General features: G+C 36.1%; 1 protein-coding gene across 1 annotated transcript in view; it reads left to right on the top strand.

Moving 5' to 3' along the window:
* LOC101887913 (tRNA dimethylallyltransferase) overlaps window positions 1-14,858 on the top strand; it is a 311,172-nt gene that overhangs the window by 287,342 nt on the left and 8,972 nt on the right. The window contains exon 5 of the mRNA XM_059120930.1: window positions 8,854-8,992. Coding sequence (XP_058976913.1) covers window positions 8,854-8,992 — 139 coding nt within the window. The remainder of the gene's footprint in view (window positions 1-8,853; window positions 8,993-14,858) is intronic.

Here is a 14,858-nt window from a genome sequence, read left to right as displayed (position 1 = left end):
GAACCTACACCATAGGTACTATTTGAATAATCAGAACAGAAATCAAAATATATTTATACAGTGAAACATTGGCTGAGTGTACACATCTGTCGGGAAAAACGGACTGACAATTTGTACTTATATATAGAATGGCGAAAATTGGTATAATTGGCTTCGAAAAGTTATAAGTACCTATATTATCGTTTTAATATGTACCAAGAATAAAATACGTTTAGAATGGGCACTTTTGGTACCAAAATAGTACGGCGTTTAGAAACTGCAGAAAATGATTGATTTCACGAATACTATATATTTTGTATTGAACATGTATAAACCCTTCCTGAAAGGGTTTACGTGAAATTACAGCCAGATTTCTATCACAATTTTACAATCCGTATCTTGATAAAAAAAAAACCTTTATCATATCATATTTTATGACGATTAGTACAACCAATTGTAGGTCTTGAGTCAACTTCTCAAGGTGTGACAAGGTTTTCAATGCTGACAGCATTCAACGCCCTCCCACGTAGTTTCGAAAAAAATCTCAGACCATAGCTATTTATTCAGTACACTTTGCAGACTCTGAACCCGCGAAAATAATCCCTCTAAATTTAGCTCATTTGTATATCCCCCAAAAATAGTGCTAGATATAAAGATAAAAAGACGATTACTACGTGTACATACCCCACCATGACTCGCTCATTCAATTAAATAATTATAATTTTGGTTTCATTCCATCAATGACATTCACTTTGGGACGTGTAAATCGCTGTTTTGTGTTTACATTGCATGCACATTTCAATAATCATTGTAAATTTCAATTTGAAAATTTTTAGTTTTTGTTATTCTTCTCTCTTTGTGTTTGTTGTATTTTTTGCTAATTTTCCAAAAACAGAAAAACATGTTATCAAATTTCGAGGTGTAATTCATTCATTCATCTGGTAATTCGTCATTATTTGTAATTTACAATGAATGGAACGAACCGGCAGGTTGGTTGGAATGAATGAATGAATGGCATGGCATTTATCATCAGAATGTTGTAAATTATTTCTGTCAGGGGCGGGGTAGATGTTTTGGGACTGGAGAGAAGTAAGTGGGAGATAATGTGTGTGTGTGTGTGGGACAAGGGAGGACGTTGCCTTATTCTCCAAGAGATTCGAATGTCCCTAAAAAATTTTAAATTTAAATCAGAAATTTTTGATCTTTACACCTCATCCAAAATAGGACCTTCTTTTAATTGTACCCTTCTAAATTTTAATCCCCTCCACCTCTGTCCCATATTTTGTATAATTATCGTGTCAATTTAATTTAATTTCAATTTATTCATCTCTGATGGAAAAAAAATAAATTGATATCTGTGTTCGGTGTTCTGTTCTGTGTTGCATGCCAGAAATATTTTCATAAAGCGTTGCAATGTTAAAATATAAAAATGAAGACTCAATTATTGTTATTATTAGTCACTGGTAATTGTTGGTGTTGTTGTTCTATTTCTGTTCTTTTTTTCTCTGAATTAACATTGTTTGATTTTGTAATTGATAAGAAATGTTGTTTGTTTTTTCTCGTAACTTTATTTGACCTTCTTATATAGAATTTTTGTTGTAACCATAGGTATATGTAGGTACTGATAAATCTCTAGTATCAGAAATGGTTAGATTGTGGTGTTTTTCTTTGTCAGCCATAACTATAACCCGTGTGGAATATATTCCAGGAAATAATCATTACCATATAATTGGTAGTCGCGACTGCTCACAAAGGGCGTTGTTATACCCTCCACCATACGCGGAGTTCGTCATTCCGTTTGTAACTCATCGAAATAGAAATTGACCTAACAAAGATATATATATATATATATATATATATATATATATATATATATATATATATATATATATATATATATATATATATATATATATATATATATATATATATATATATATATATATATATATATATATATACATATATATATATATATATATATTCTAAATCAACGTAAAATTCTAAAACGATTTAGCCCTCTCCGTCTGTTGAAATTACGCTGGAGTTGAAACGTATTAAGATAGGAAGCAAAAATATTTCCACAGATCAGTCTTATGCTGCAGGTAGGTCAAATTCAAAAATGGGACATATCGGTCCACGATATCGTATACTCCCCATATAACATTACCCGATATTCGGTATTTTGAAAATTTTAGCCACATCTTTCAATGACATTGTCTATGTCGGCTAAATATGTATACAAAACCAGTAAGGAAAGGTCAAAAGTCGGGCGGGGCCGACTAGATGTAGACACCAGTAGGGGTATTTAGTAGAGCTACTGTAACAAAAAAAGTTTATATTGGGAATTTATGTGAAGTAGATCATACCAACCTAATTTGAACGCCTATCATGGCTTTAGAGGAGTCACAATTTGGGAACTAAATCCAACTCTGACTCGGTTTTCAACAATATGAAAAAAACCTATCAAATTTAGGTTGTTATTACATACAGGGTGAGATGAAAAAAACTGTAACCAACTTCAGACTGCTGTCCTATCTAAGCCACTCGTCCGACAGCTGTTAAAATTATTCCAGTGACAGCTCATCATATTGGTTACAAGCGTACAAAAGCATTTTGATGAGAATTTTCCAGAAAAAAGTTATTCGTGATGGAATTCAGGCGTGATTGTGTGATTTCTTTATATTTGGCTGGACAACCACATGTGGCTATCGTTAGAGCACTCCAGCATTTAAATGTGAATAAATCGTTTGTGTCTCGTATCATCCCTCGTTACCGTGATACTGATACCGTAGCTCGACGTCAAGGAAGTGGAAGGAAGAAAACAGCAACATCAGCAGAAATGGTACGAAAAGTAAAGAAGCGACATGATCGTCTAATGCGTCGCAGTGGCCGAAAAATGGCTCGTGAGCTGAACATATCGCAATATTCCAGTCGGCAAATATTGAAAAATGAGCTCGGGTTAAAGCCATTGAATTTCCAAAAAGTGCAAGAACTTACATCGCAACTGAAAGAAAATAGACTCAAAACAGCTAAAGAGTTGCTTAGCTTGGCCGAAAGTGGTGAACTGCGGAATTTGGTTTTCTCCGATGAGATAACATTCGTTGTCCAGCAGTTTGTAAACAAACTAAATTATCGTTTTTACTTGCTGAAAATGTGCACCTTCGGTTGGCCACCAGAACTCATGCGCAGACCGGGGTGATGGTGTGGGCCGCCATAACAGCCGATGATCGCTCTCCGCTCGAAAAATCGACCGTGGCATCAGAATAAATGCCAAATATCGTGAAAATATTCTGGACGGTGTATTAAAGCCATGGGCACGCAAACATTTTGGCCCCAGACATTGGACATTCCAACAGAACTCAGCACCATCGCACTCAGCACGAGCCACCCAAGATTGGTTACAAAATGAGGTTCCTCGCTTCATTTCCAGCGCACAATGGCCACCAAAATCATTGGATACCAATCCGTTGGACTATTGTGTCTGGAGTATTTTGGAAAGCAAGGTTGGCACTAAATAATACCAAAGTGTCGATCACCGGGAATGGTCCAAAATACCGCAGTGCAACATTCGGGCAGCGTGTGACGGTTTCCTTGGCCGTTTGAAGGCCATAACTCGTGCCATAGGTGACCAATCCGAACAAATCTAAACTTATTCTAAAATTTGATGTCATTTCCAACATTTTTTGCTTTCATTCAATAAAAGTTGAAAAAAAAAATAAATTATGGCGTTTGACTTTATTGCAGTTTTTTTTTATCTCGCTCTGTATATATTCTTGATCAGCGTAAAATTCTAAGACGATTTAGCCCTCTTCGTCTGTTGTAATCACGCTGGAGCAATAAACCATGTATCGGGTAAAGATATATTCGGGAGCTATATCCAAATCTAATCCGATTTCGATAAAAACCAAATTCACCAAACATTTGATGTACTTGCTTCTAAACTAAATTTGGTCGGATGTGCTCAAAATGCAGGTCATTTGGACTGATATTGGGCATTTGGTGCGTAATTAACCCGAAATCGGTTGAATATATGTGAAGGAGGTATACCTATCTAAATTGGAATCGATTCTTAGCAATTTCAATAGGGTTCGTCCTTGGGCCAAACAAATACTGTGTGGAAAATTCCATCTCAATAAGATAATAAATACGCCCTGCATTTCTTCACAAAAAAAAAAAAAAAACATGGACAGATAGACGGACAGACATAGGGACCATCAAGCATAAATCGACGTAGAAAGTTTGATCGAAAAATCCATAAAAATCTATTTTATGGCTGTTAATTTAGTTTCCAAATGAATTTCTGGCAAACTACATAACTCTCAATCGGTGATTAAAATTCGAATCGTGTAGGGCTTATGCCATCACCTTTCAAATTGAAGAAGCTGGTTGCTATCCTTCCTTTATAGATCCTATGACTCATTTACCTTCTTCCTTTGTATGATTAATTCAACAACTTCCGAATTTTATAATTATTTTTCTAATAATAATATTTTTCTAAAATAATCTCCCACTGTGTGATTTTGTAGATCAATGAAAGTGAAAATAGCCGCGCCCAAAAATGCAATCTAGGCTGCCGCTATTATTACCGCTAACCGCAAAGCCAGTTTCGATTTCTGTTTTATTTGAGATACAATTTATGTTGCACATGTCCGCAGTTCCTTTCGCATCGTACATTGAGATAATTTCTTAAGGCTAAACATGGCTTGGATATTACCACAAGAGTGGGAAAACCAGTTTCTGTGCTCATTGCAAAAATGGCTTTATAATGGAAATGGTCCAAAATCATGAGATCGCAAGTTGGGAGCAAACCACAATAATAGAGTTACCAATTTCGTTACAAGTCTGCACAAAAAGCAACTATGTATGTACGCCGGCATTTGTAAGGTAAGGGAACGTTTTTAGAGGTTGGTCTCGCTGTATTTTATGAGATTTGCTATGGCTAGGTTTTCAACAGATAAACTATGAAAGATATGAGAGAATCGTAGAGCTATAATAAAATTGAAACAATTTGTAACAAATTATGGCTCAAAGGGTTTTGGCCTGCGATTTTTTTTCAGGTTTGCTCCTCCTATCCACTAGACAATGAACCACCAATGTCGACAATGAATGAATAAATTTTGTTGGCCAGCATTGCAATTTGTTGGTGGGCCTTGTTGATTCATGATTATCATAAAAAAATTTCAAATAAAGTCAAAAGAATTCAATAAGGTGCAGTCTGTGGAGAATGAAAGAACTCCATTGAAAGTCAGGCGGCGGACAAAAACGTTAGTCTAGTAACCTAGTTTTGCCTTGACAGATTGAATAAAATATTATTTTTTTAGACCACACAAGAGCGAGAATTGTAAAATGAAATCAGTTTTGGGTATTAAATGGTGTGAGGATTTAAAGGAAATATTAAATTGGACGTGGATCTTGGGGTTTTGGTAGGGTTTTCGAGGTATTTGTAATAGATTTTCGCAAAAATAACAATTTAGTTACTTTCTTAAGTTCCACCCACAGATCAACATGAGTGAATATGGTGACCGTCTGAAGAGAATATCTACAGCGTAGTATTCCGTGTTGTCCCCTGGGCTGGGCCAGTTTTCAGTGCAGAGATTAATCAGTTGAGGGGAGACAGACACCGGGCGGTGCAGTTATAGATAATGGTTTTGATCAGATCTTAAATTTGCTCGTTTTTACTCGCAAGCAAACATACTAGCGTGTGGGATTGCTCGACATTTGAAATGTAATTTACTCTCACCTTTTTTGTTTTATGTGGCAACACTCTTGAGTTACTTCTGCATGAAAAGTATGAGTGGGATCAAAATGCTCAAACTAGAGTATGAATTTACTCTAAGAGTAAAATCGAGCAGTAAAATTATATTTATTTGTGTGTGCATTTTGGAGGATTTAGGAGTTGGTATACACCTCAAGTTAAAAAGTATCAGTCGGTTTTGCCGACAGACATATACCCTCAGCCAATGTTCGATTATTTAAATATATTTAAGTAGGTTCCGAAGGGAGGTGACAATATTGTCCATTTCGCATCGGACCTAAATAAATATGATATAAATATTGCGAAGTGTCAGGTTTGGACTACATTGGTTACTTCCTTCAATTTTTATGAGATTATATAGATAAATATATGCCATCTTCTCAACAGACCTTGGACTAATAAAAATATTGAGATGTGTGTAATTTAAAGAGAACCGGATGCTTATTTCGGATTTTCAATCGTTTTAGTTAATCAAAACTTTGACCCTTTGTAGGGGAGGTACCAGAAGGAATGATCCGATCTCTACCATCTTTATAACCGATCTTGTGTTGATAGAAATATTGAGACGTACCAAGTGTGAATGGAATCGGATGTAAATTTCGTGATTTATGAGCTTGATGGATATTCAAAATTTAAACCCTTTTTGGGGACGTACCAGAAGAAGTGGACCGATATGTTCCATCTCCACATCAGACTTCGGGTGAAAAAAAAAATATTGTAATGTGTGTAATTTGAACACAATCGGAATCTTACAACACATTTTATAAGATTTATAATTATTCAAACTTTTGAGCCTTTGTGTGGGGAGGTATCAGAAGGATTGGACCGATATTGTCCATTTTCTCACCTGACCTAGCACTTATGCAAATATAACGATTTGCAAAGTTGAAGAAAAGTCGGTTTTGTGGGGTAGTTACCGAAGGTCCATTGCCTATATCGGAACTCGATCTAAGTTTGATAAAATTATTACGATGTACCAAGTTCGAGAGTTAATGTGCCAGCAGACAGACAGACGGACGGATGGACATCGCTGGATCGACTCCAAATGTCCTGAAACAGATTTGGTCAAAAGAGATCTAGAGTCTAAAACCGTTATTTCGATGGTCGTATCAAATGATTTATACCCTCTATAGCCATATGGCTGAGGCTATAATTAATAAATTATTTTCGAAGTAGAGGGACTTTACTGTCCTAATGATCAACATCTGGGGACATCTGCCGGAAGAGGTAAACTTTAACAAATGGTATTCCTTCCACGTTAGAAAGAAGGGTATATTAACTTTGTCATATCCGTTTGCAACATCCCTAAATATTCGTCTTAGACCCCATAAAGTATATATATATTCATGATCATCGATCGATTTAACATGATCCGTCTGTCTGTCTGTCCATCTGTATGTCACGATATAGCCCACATTATTTGATGTAGAGCTTCAAAATGTGGTCCACGTTTTTGTATAGCCGCCATATAAGGGTACCTCCCGATATTCGGTATTTTGATCATTTTCGCCACATTTTTCACGGATTTGCCTAAAAATTGGTATTTTTAGTTCGCCATGGTTTCTAGCTCCGGTGGCGGAACATAGTATATATAAGTGTACGTTTTTGTATAGTCCCTATATAACACTACCTTCCGATAATTAGCATTTTGATGATGTTTGCCACATTTTCCTACGGATTTGTCTAAAGATTGGCATTTGTAGGTCATAATAAGTTCCATCTCCAGTGGCGAAACTTTGAATGTGAACCTATACGTTTTTGTATCGCCCCCATATATCGGTATATCCCTATAATCAGTATATTGCTGATATATGCCACATTTATCCACGGATTTGTCCAGCAATTGGAATTTGTAGTTTGTAATGTGTTCTAGCTCCAGTGGCGAGCTCCTAGCTACGGATTTGTCTAAATATTGGTATTTGTAGGTCATAATGAGTTCCAGCTCCAGTGGCGAAACTTTGCATGTATAGGTCCATGTTTTTGTATAGCCCCCATACATTGGTATATCCCTATAATCGGTATTTTGATGATATTTGCCACATTTATCTACGGATTTGTCCAGCAATTGGTATTTGTAGTTCGTAATGGGTTCTAGCTCCAGTGGCGAGCTCCTAGCCCCGTTCTGGTATAGTCCCCATGTAACGGTACAGTGATATTCGGAATTTTGATCATTTTCACCACATTTTTTCAAGAATTTGTCTAAAAATTGATATTTTAAGTCATAATATGTTTTATCTCCGATGGCGGAACATAGTGTATATGGGTCCACGTTTTGGTATAGACCCCATTTAACGGCACCTCTCGATAGTCGTCATTTTTATGATTTTTTCCATTTTTGAATTCAGATACTTTTTATCTAAAATTGTTTTCTTTACCCAATGGTGGACAATATTAAAAGTTCGACCTGACCGAACTTAATGTTTTTTTTACTTGGATAAGGTAAATTTATTTATAATACAAAATCGACAAAAGCAATTAGTTTCGTTGGTACAGATTGCTGGCAATACTCTTTTATCCACATCGCCCCCACCCTCCATTGTAGTTTCAACAACCCCTACATTTTTGTATCATGAATTGTAAAATAAAATCATCGACATTAACTCATCATCCGAAATGTCATCCCAAATCTCTCCAACATTTTTTTTTTGTTTTTTTTTTTTTGACATTATGTTTTTACACTTGTTTCCTTTTATTCCAAAAACAATCAGCGATTTGTTATCATTACTCAACAACAACAAAAAACATCAACATGTTATTAAAACAACACAGGCCTATTAGTCTCCATTAGATTGTGATTCTTGTCTTGTGATTCTTTCTTCGATTTCGAAAATATATTTGAAATGTTTTCAAAATAAACACACACGCACACGATCATGATCTTGTCATGCTTAAGCATTTCTAAAATGTTGTCATTTTTTACACTTGATCCCTTGGTTAAATACTCGTATTATGGATCCAAATACGACATTTAACTAATGAATACAACATCTTAATGTTTTTTTCTTTGTTTGTTTAACAAAATTAATTATTTCATTGTTAAATTTTTGTGTTTCTCTTTCTTTCTTTCTTTCTTTCTTTCTTTCTTTCTTTCTTTCTTTTGTTGTCCATAATTTCAGAGCTATCGATTACTATCAGGAAACGGGCCAAACATTAAGTTCCAAGTTGAAAGAACAGCGCGAACAACCCGGCGGCAATCGTTTAGGTGGTCCATTGAGATATGCTCATACGATATTGTTTTGGTTGCGGTGTAATCAGGTAATTTTGTAATTAAATTGAATGAATCTATAATTAATTAAAAAATATTAAATATACATATCTAGCAATTGGCCGCTACTTCACCAGCGAAAAGTCAACCTTAAAATGTTAGAATCGATAACACTTTATTTATGTTCAAATTTCTGGATTTCAGCTCTATAATTTCCACCAATATCCAATTTAGTACGCATTTCCAAAACCACCTCTATATCTTAACCACATACACCAACAGTGACATTTATATCAAATTTCAGGATTTGAGCTCTATTCCTTCACCCAATACCATTCCTTCACTTCAATATCAAATTTGAGGATTTCAGCCCTATTCCTTTACCCAAATACCAAATTTAGTACCATTTGTAACTTTTCGTACAAATTTAAGAGGTATTTTCAAAAAAAACCTCCATACCTGAATTCCATAATTACAGTTACATCCATATCAAATTTGAGAATTTCAGCCCCATCCCTTTAACCAATACCATATTTAGTACCATTTAGTACTTTTCGTACAAATATAGGAGGCATTTCCAAACCACCGCCAAATCTCAAAAACTGGTGCTAACAGAGAACTGAATATCAAATTTTAGGATTCCAACTCTGTCCCTTCGCCCAATACCCAATTTAGTACCATTTACTACTTTTCGTACAAATATAGGAAGCATTTCCAAACCACCACCAAATCGCAATTCAAGATACCAATGGAGATCAAATTTGAAGATTTCAGTCCTATCCCTTCCCCAATACCAAATTTAGTACCATTTAGTACTTATAGGTATATCCAAAACACCGCCAAATCTTAAACTTTGATACCATAAGAGTCTTCAATATCTAATTTGGCGATTCTAGCCCTAACCCTTCACCCAATACCAAATTTAGTATCACTCAGTACAATAATAGTACATATTTCAAAACCACCCCTATATTACAAACAAAGATACTAACAGAGGATCAAATTTGAGGATTCCAGTTCGATCCTTTAATCCAATACCAAATTTAGTACCATTTAGTACTTTTCGTACAAATATAGGATGCATTTACAAACCACGTCTATATCTAAATTCCAGATACTAACAGATACCTCAATATCAAATTTCACGATTCCAGCTCTATCCTTTAATCCAATACCAAATTTGGTACAATTTAGTACTTTTCGTATAAATTTAGGAGGTATTTACAAACCACCGCCAAATCTCAAAAACTGATACTAAAATAGACCTTAATATCAAATTTGAGGATTCCAGCCCTTCCCTTCACCCAATACCAAATTTAGTACCATTTAGTACTTTTCGTACAAATATAGAACACATTTCCAAAATCGCCCATATCTCTATTTCAGATACCAACGGAGACTTCAATATCAAATTTGAGCAATTTCTGCCCAATCCCTTCATCCCCTTAAGCAATACTAAATGTAGTACCATTCAGTACTTTTCGTACAATTAAGTACACACTTCCGAAACCACCTCCTGGATACCAAATTTCAGATTTCAAGCACCAACTGTTCCCAAATACAAAATTGTACCAAATATAGTACTATTTCGTACTTTTTGTGCACTTATATTTACATTTCTTAAGCCACTTTTTTATCACAAACCAAACACTAACAGGGACCCTAATACAAGTTTTCAAAATTCCAACCTCCTCCATACACCCTAAACCAAAATTTTCCAAATTTAGTACCATTTTGTACTATTCGTATATTTCCAAAATCACCTTCATGTATCAAACATACTTTCCAACCTTGATTCTCATACCAAATTTCAAGTTTTTACCTCTATTAATTCATATAATACCAAATGATACCATTTTGGAAGTTAAGTACCATTTTGAAACATTTCGTAACTTTAAAGTTCAAATTTCCAAAAACCACTTCGTACATCTAGCTCCACTCCACTGCAGTCAATCAGAGACTTCTATTCCAAAATTTCAGAATTCTAGCACATTTCTATTGTCCAATACAATGTATTTAATTTTTAGTACATTTCGTATCCTTTTTGTACTAATTTCCAAAAAGCCAGACTTAGCACACGCCGATACACTAAGACTGACCCTCGTGCAAAATTTCAAGATTCGAGCTTCAGCCGTTTCGTTTGGGTTACTCTTCACTACTCTTTTATTTCTATCTATAGAGAACCGTAAAAATTCTTCTGTCTATTGAAGGCTGTAAAAAAGTCTAATATAGAACCTTTTTTATCCTCTTTTATACAAGAAAGCCGTAAAAATTATTCTGTTTGCCGAAACCCTTCAAAAGGACTTTCCTAACAAGTCTTATGTGTTTTAATATGTTAGACTTTGAGTATTCAAATATTCTTAAATTTTCCACAGTATCAATTTCACTTTTCACATATCCTTAGTCCTATTTGCCTCCACCCAAAAATGTCTAAGACCCAAGGCGACCAACCCCCTCAGACATCAACCCTCTGAGATGAGTAAAAGTCAACCGCTTTGGAATTCAAACAACAAAAACATTATCAAATTATTTTCCATTTTATTCCCCAAGTCTGTTTGGCTAGGCACAGGCTGGAATTGTGACCCGAGTTCATTAACAATGCCAAGAGCGTATGTTTTTGGTTTTGGCCAAAGTCATCACCATCATCAGTAACATCACCACAACCAACGTCGTCGTCGGCGCAGTCTTACGTTTTTGCAAATATTTGTTGTCGATGGTGGATGAGTTTGCCATTTGTAAGCTCATTTCTTTTTTTTTTTTTGCCAAAATGACATTTAGGCCTCCAAACATTCATTCACATATGGTTTACGAACTGGTGGAACCAGAGCGAAAGGCAGAATAAAAAATGATTACAATTTTTTTTTTTGAATTGTTAATTTGAGCCGACCAATGTTGTTGGGTCATTTTTATCCGACATTCCACAAAACAGCAGAGACAGTTCTAAAAAAATGAAAGGCATTCATTAGCTTATCACCGATTCTTCATCATTGACAGAGAAAGAAAAACGTCGTCAACTTCAATGGTGGCTGATGGTGGCTACACCGAAGATGAACAACCACATAACTTATCCAAATGAGAATTCATTCTCACATGCGGACATACATGGTTTGAACTTCTCATTCATTCATAGCCCGCAAACAAGGCAAGACAGCAGCCAACAATGCCTACAACGATGACAACAACACCTTCATCCATTTATCCATCCAGCAAAGCAAGTTCTTGTTTCATAGAATGCTTTTAGGCCAGAAAATAAAAACAAAATAAAATCGAAAACTCGTGCGGAATAAACACGCCGGCTCAGACACATATGTATGTAGGTACCTAAACATGTAGGTTTGTGGAGAGTGGTTGAACTCCTTTCACTTTGCATTCTTTTTTCAAGAACCGATACCCATTTCGGTTACAACTTATTTAATTACCTTTTTTGCATGTGCCTTGGCTTGCCTTTTAATATTTCAATCTTTTTGGAATTCAATGTTGGTGGGGTTTGGCCTTCCATGGCCTCTACCATGGTGGCATATTGTTGGCGTTTATTTATGAGCATTTTCCATTAAGTATGGTCATTCATTTACTTTTACTTCCATTCCAGCGATTTTTCTCACGGGGCATAAACTATATGTAAGGTTACAATATTTTGATGTGATATTAGATATATTTTGAAATATCATATTCTATGGCAGGAATATGGAACCATCTTAGACCATAGGAGATCTTATAGAAGAGAAGAAGATCTTATAGAATAGAAGAGAAAGGATCGTCTGTAGAAAGACAACCTTTAAAGGGACATCTATAGATAGAAGGCTTTTAAATGGATTTATATTTGTGAGTTTTCCATAGGTAATAGACCTGTAGAAGGACCTCTATCCACAGAAGGTTTTTAGAATCTCTTATCGACAGAAACCTTTTAATTGTTTCCCTAAGAGGTCCTTTAAAGGAATTTCCCTATAAAGAAAACCCTAAAAAGGCTTTTGTAAGGACTTCAATGTTGAGGAAAACTTTAAAGCCTCATCTATTGATGGCCTTCAAAGAATAAACTATAAATAGAGGGTCTTGAATGGTCTTCTATCGGCGAAAGGACCTGGAAGAGCCTTCTCAACAAAATCAATGGTCCAACAACAACAATAGCATTCGACTCGTTGTTCCACACCAGTGTTTTGTTCGTTGTTCCTTAGGAGTTCTTGGGACTTTCCAGACAGAAGTCTTTCGCTCTTTGTTTCAAACGAGATTCAGCTCGACTGTTCCACCAGACCTTCGGCTCCCTATTCCACGGGTTTTTGGCTCGTTTATCGTGGAAGCTAGGACTTTTCACACAAGTCTTTCGCTCTTTATTCCACATGATCACCGACTCGTTGTTCGATGAGTTTTCGGTTCGTAGTTCTAAAGGAGCTCCTGCTCGTTGTTCTACGAGTCTTCGGTCCATTGTTCCATAGGAGTCTTTGTCTCGCTGTTTCCCAGAAGCTTCGGCGCATTGCTTCATAGGAGTCATTGGCTAGTTGTTCCACAGGAGCTTCAGCTCGTGGTTCGACTCGTAGTTCAAATATTGATAGTGAAGTTGTGGTAGTCATCTCCTAGCTACTAGCGACAACTCAAATAGCTGTCGGTCAGAACACGAACGGTTTAAGTTCCCCACTCATCTTAAGCGACCTTGACACCGACACCCGAACATTCCCGCTGTGAACTGCCGAACCCGACCAATTTAACATCGAACATCCCATTTAACTTAGACTACCTGGACGTCTGCTCCTGAACCCGAAGGTTAAACAACGAGTTTCCAATTTATCTTAAACGAAGTGGTCATCTGCTTCCTGAACTGTTATACAACAAGTTCCCGATCCCTCTAATGCGACCTGAATATCAATGCAATAAAGAGAAATACTTGCCAAATTTTTTAAAATCGCAAACACCCCGAACATCGTCATCGTCTACAACTCGAACACCAACACATTATCCATCAGAGTTCCCGATTAACTTCAAATCAACTGTAATTCGATCACCTAACCTGAAAACCAGAATCATAATTTCCAATAAGAGTTCCAGATTACCTTTAAATCGTCTGTTACCTGGAAACTATCCCCGATTGAGTACACTTCGCCTTCAAACCGAACACAACATTAAAATTCCCCCTTTCCTACATCTCATCAAAAACCGACGTTCATACATCAGAGTTCCTGACCACCTAAACCCATTTGAACATTGGATCCCAAAATTTAAATTTTTATAGATTTTCTTTAACTCATGGTGGAGGATATTTAAAGTTAGGCCCGGCCTATCTTAATGAGGACGTAGGGTATAAAAACCTGAGCCATATGGCTACAGAGGGTATATATCACTTGATATGGTCAAAGTAACGGTTTTGGACCCTAGGTCTCTTTAGACCAAGTCCATTTCAGGACATTTGGAGTCGATCTTGAGGTGTCTGCCCGTCCGTCTATCTCTCAAAGGTAGTATCCGATTTGCTTCGAATTTAGTACGTCGTAATATTATTATCAAACTTTGATCGAGTTCGGAAATAGAGAATATCGCTCCACTCCTTCTGGTACCTCCCACACAAAAAGTCAACATTTTTAAACAAAATAATTTATGTCACAGAAAGTGAAAATATCATCAGATTTTGTTCAAACTTTGCAAATCCTAATATTTGCATCATTGCCAGGCCAGGTGTGTAAATTGGCAATATCGGGCCACTCCTTCTGGTAGCTCCCCCACAAAGGGTTAAAATTTTAAATATCCCAAACACGAAATAAACATCCGATTTCACTCAGACTTGACACATCTCTATATTTCTATCCGCACAAGATCTGCTGTAAGGATGGTAGAAATCGGACCATTCTTTCTGGTACCTCCCCCAAATAGTCAAAATTCTGATTAACCACGATCATTACATCCAAAAAAAAAAACATCCGCTTTCGGTTGGTC

The sequence above is a fragment of the Musca domestica genome, unplaced genomic scaffold (assembly GCF_030504385.1).
Source record: "Musca domestica strain aabys unplaced genomic scaffold, Musca_domestica.polishedcontigs.V.1.1 18, whole genome shotgun sequence".
Classification (NCBI taxonomy): domain Eukaryota; kingdom Metazoa; phylum Arthropoda; class Insecta; order Diptera; family Muscidae; genus Musca; species Musca domestica.
This window is presented reverse-complemented; position numbering and strand designations above follow the sequence as displayed.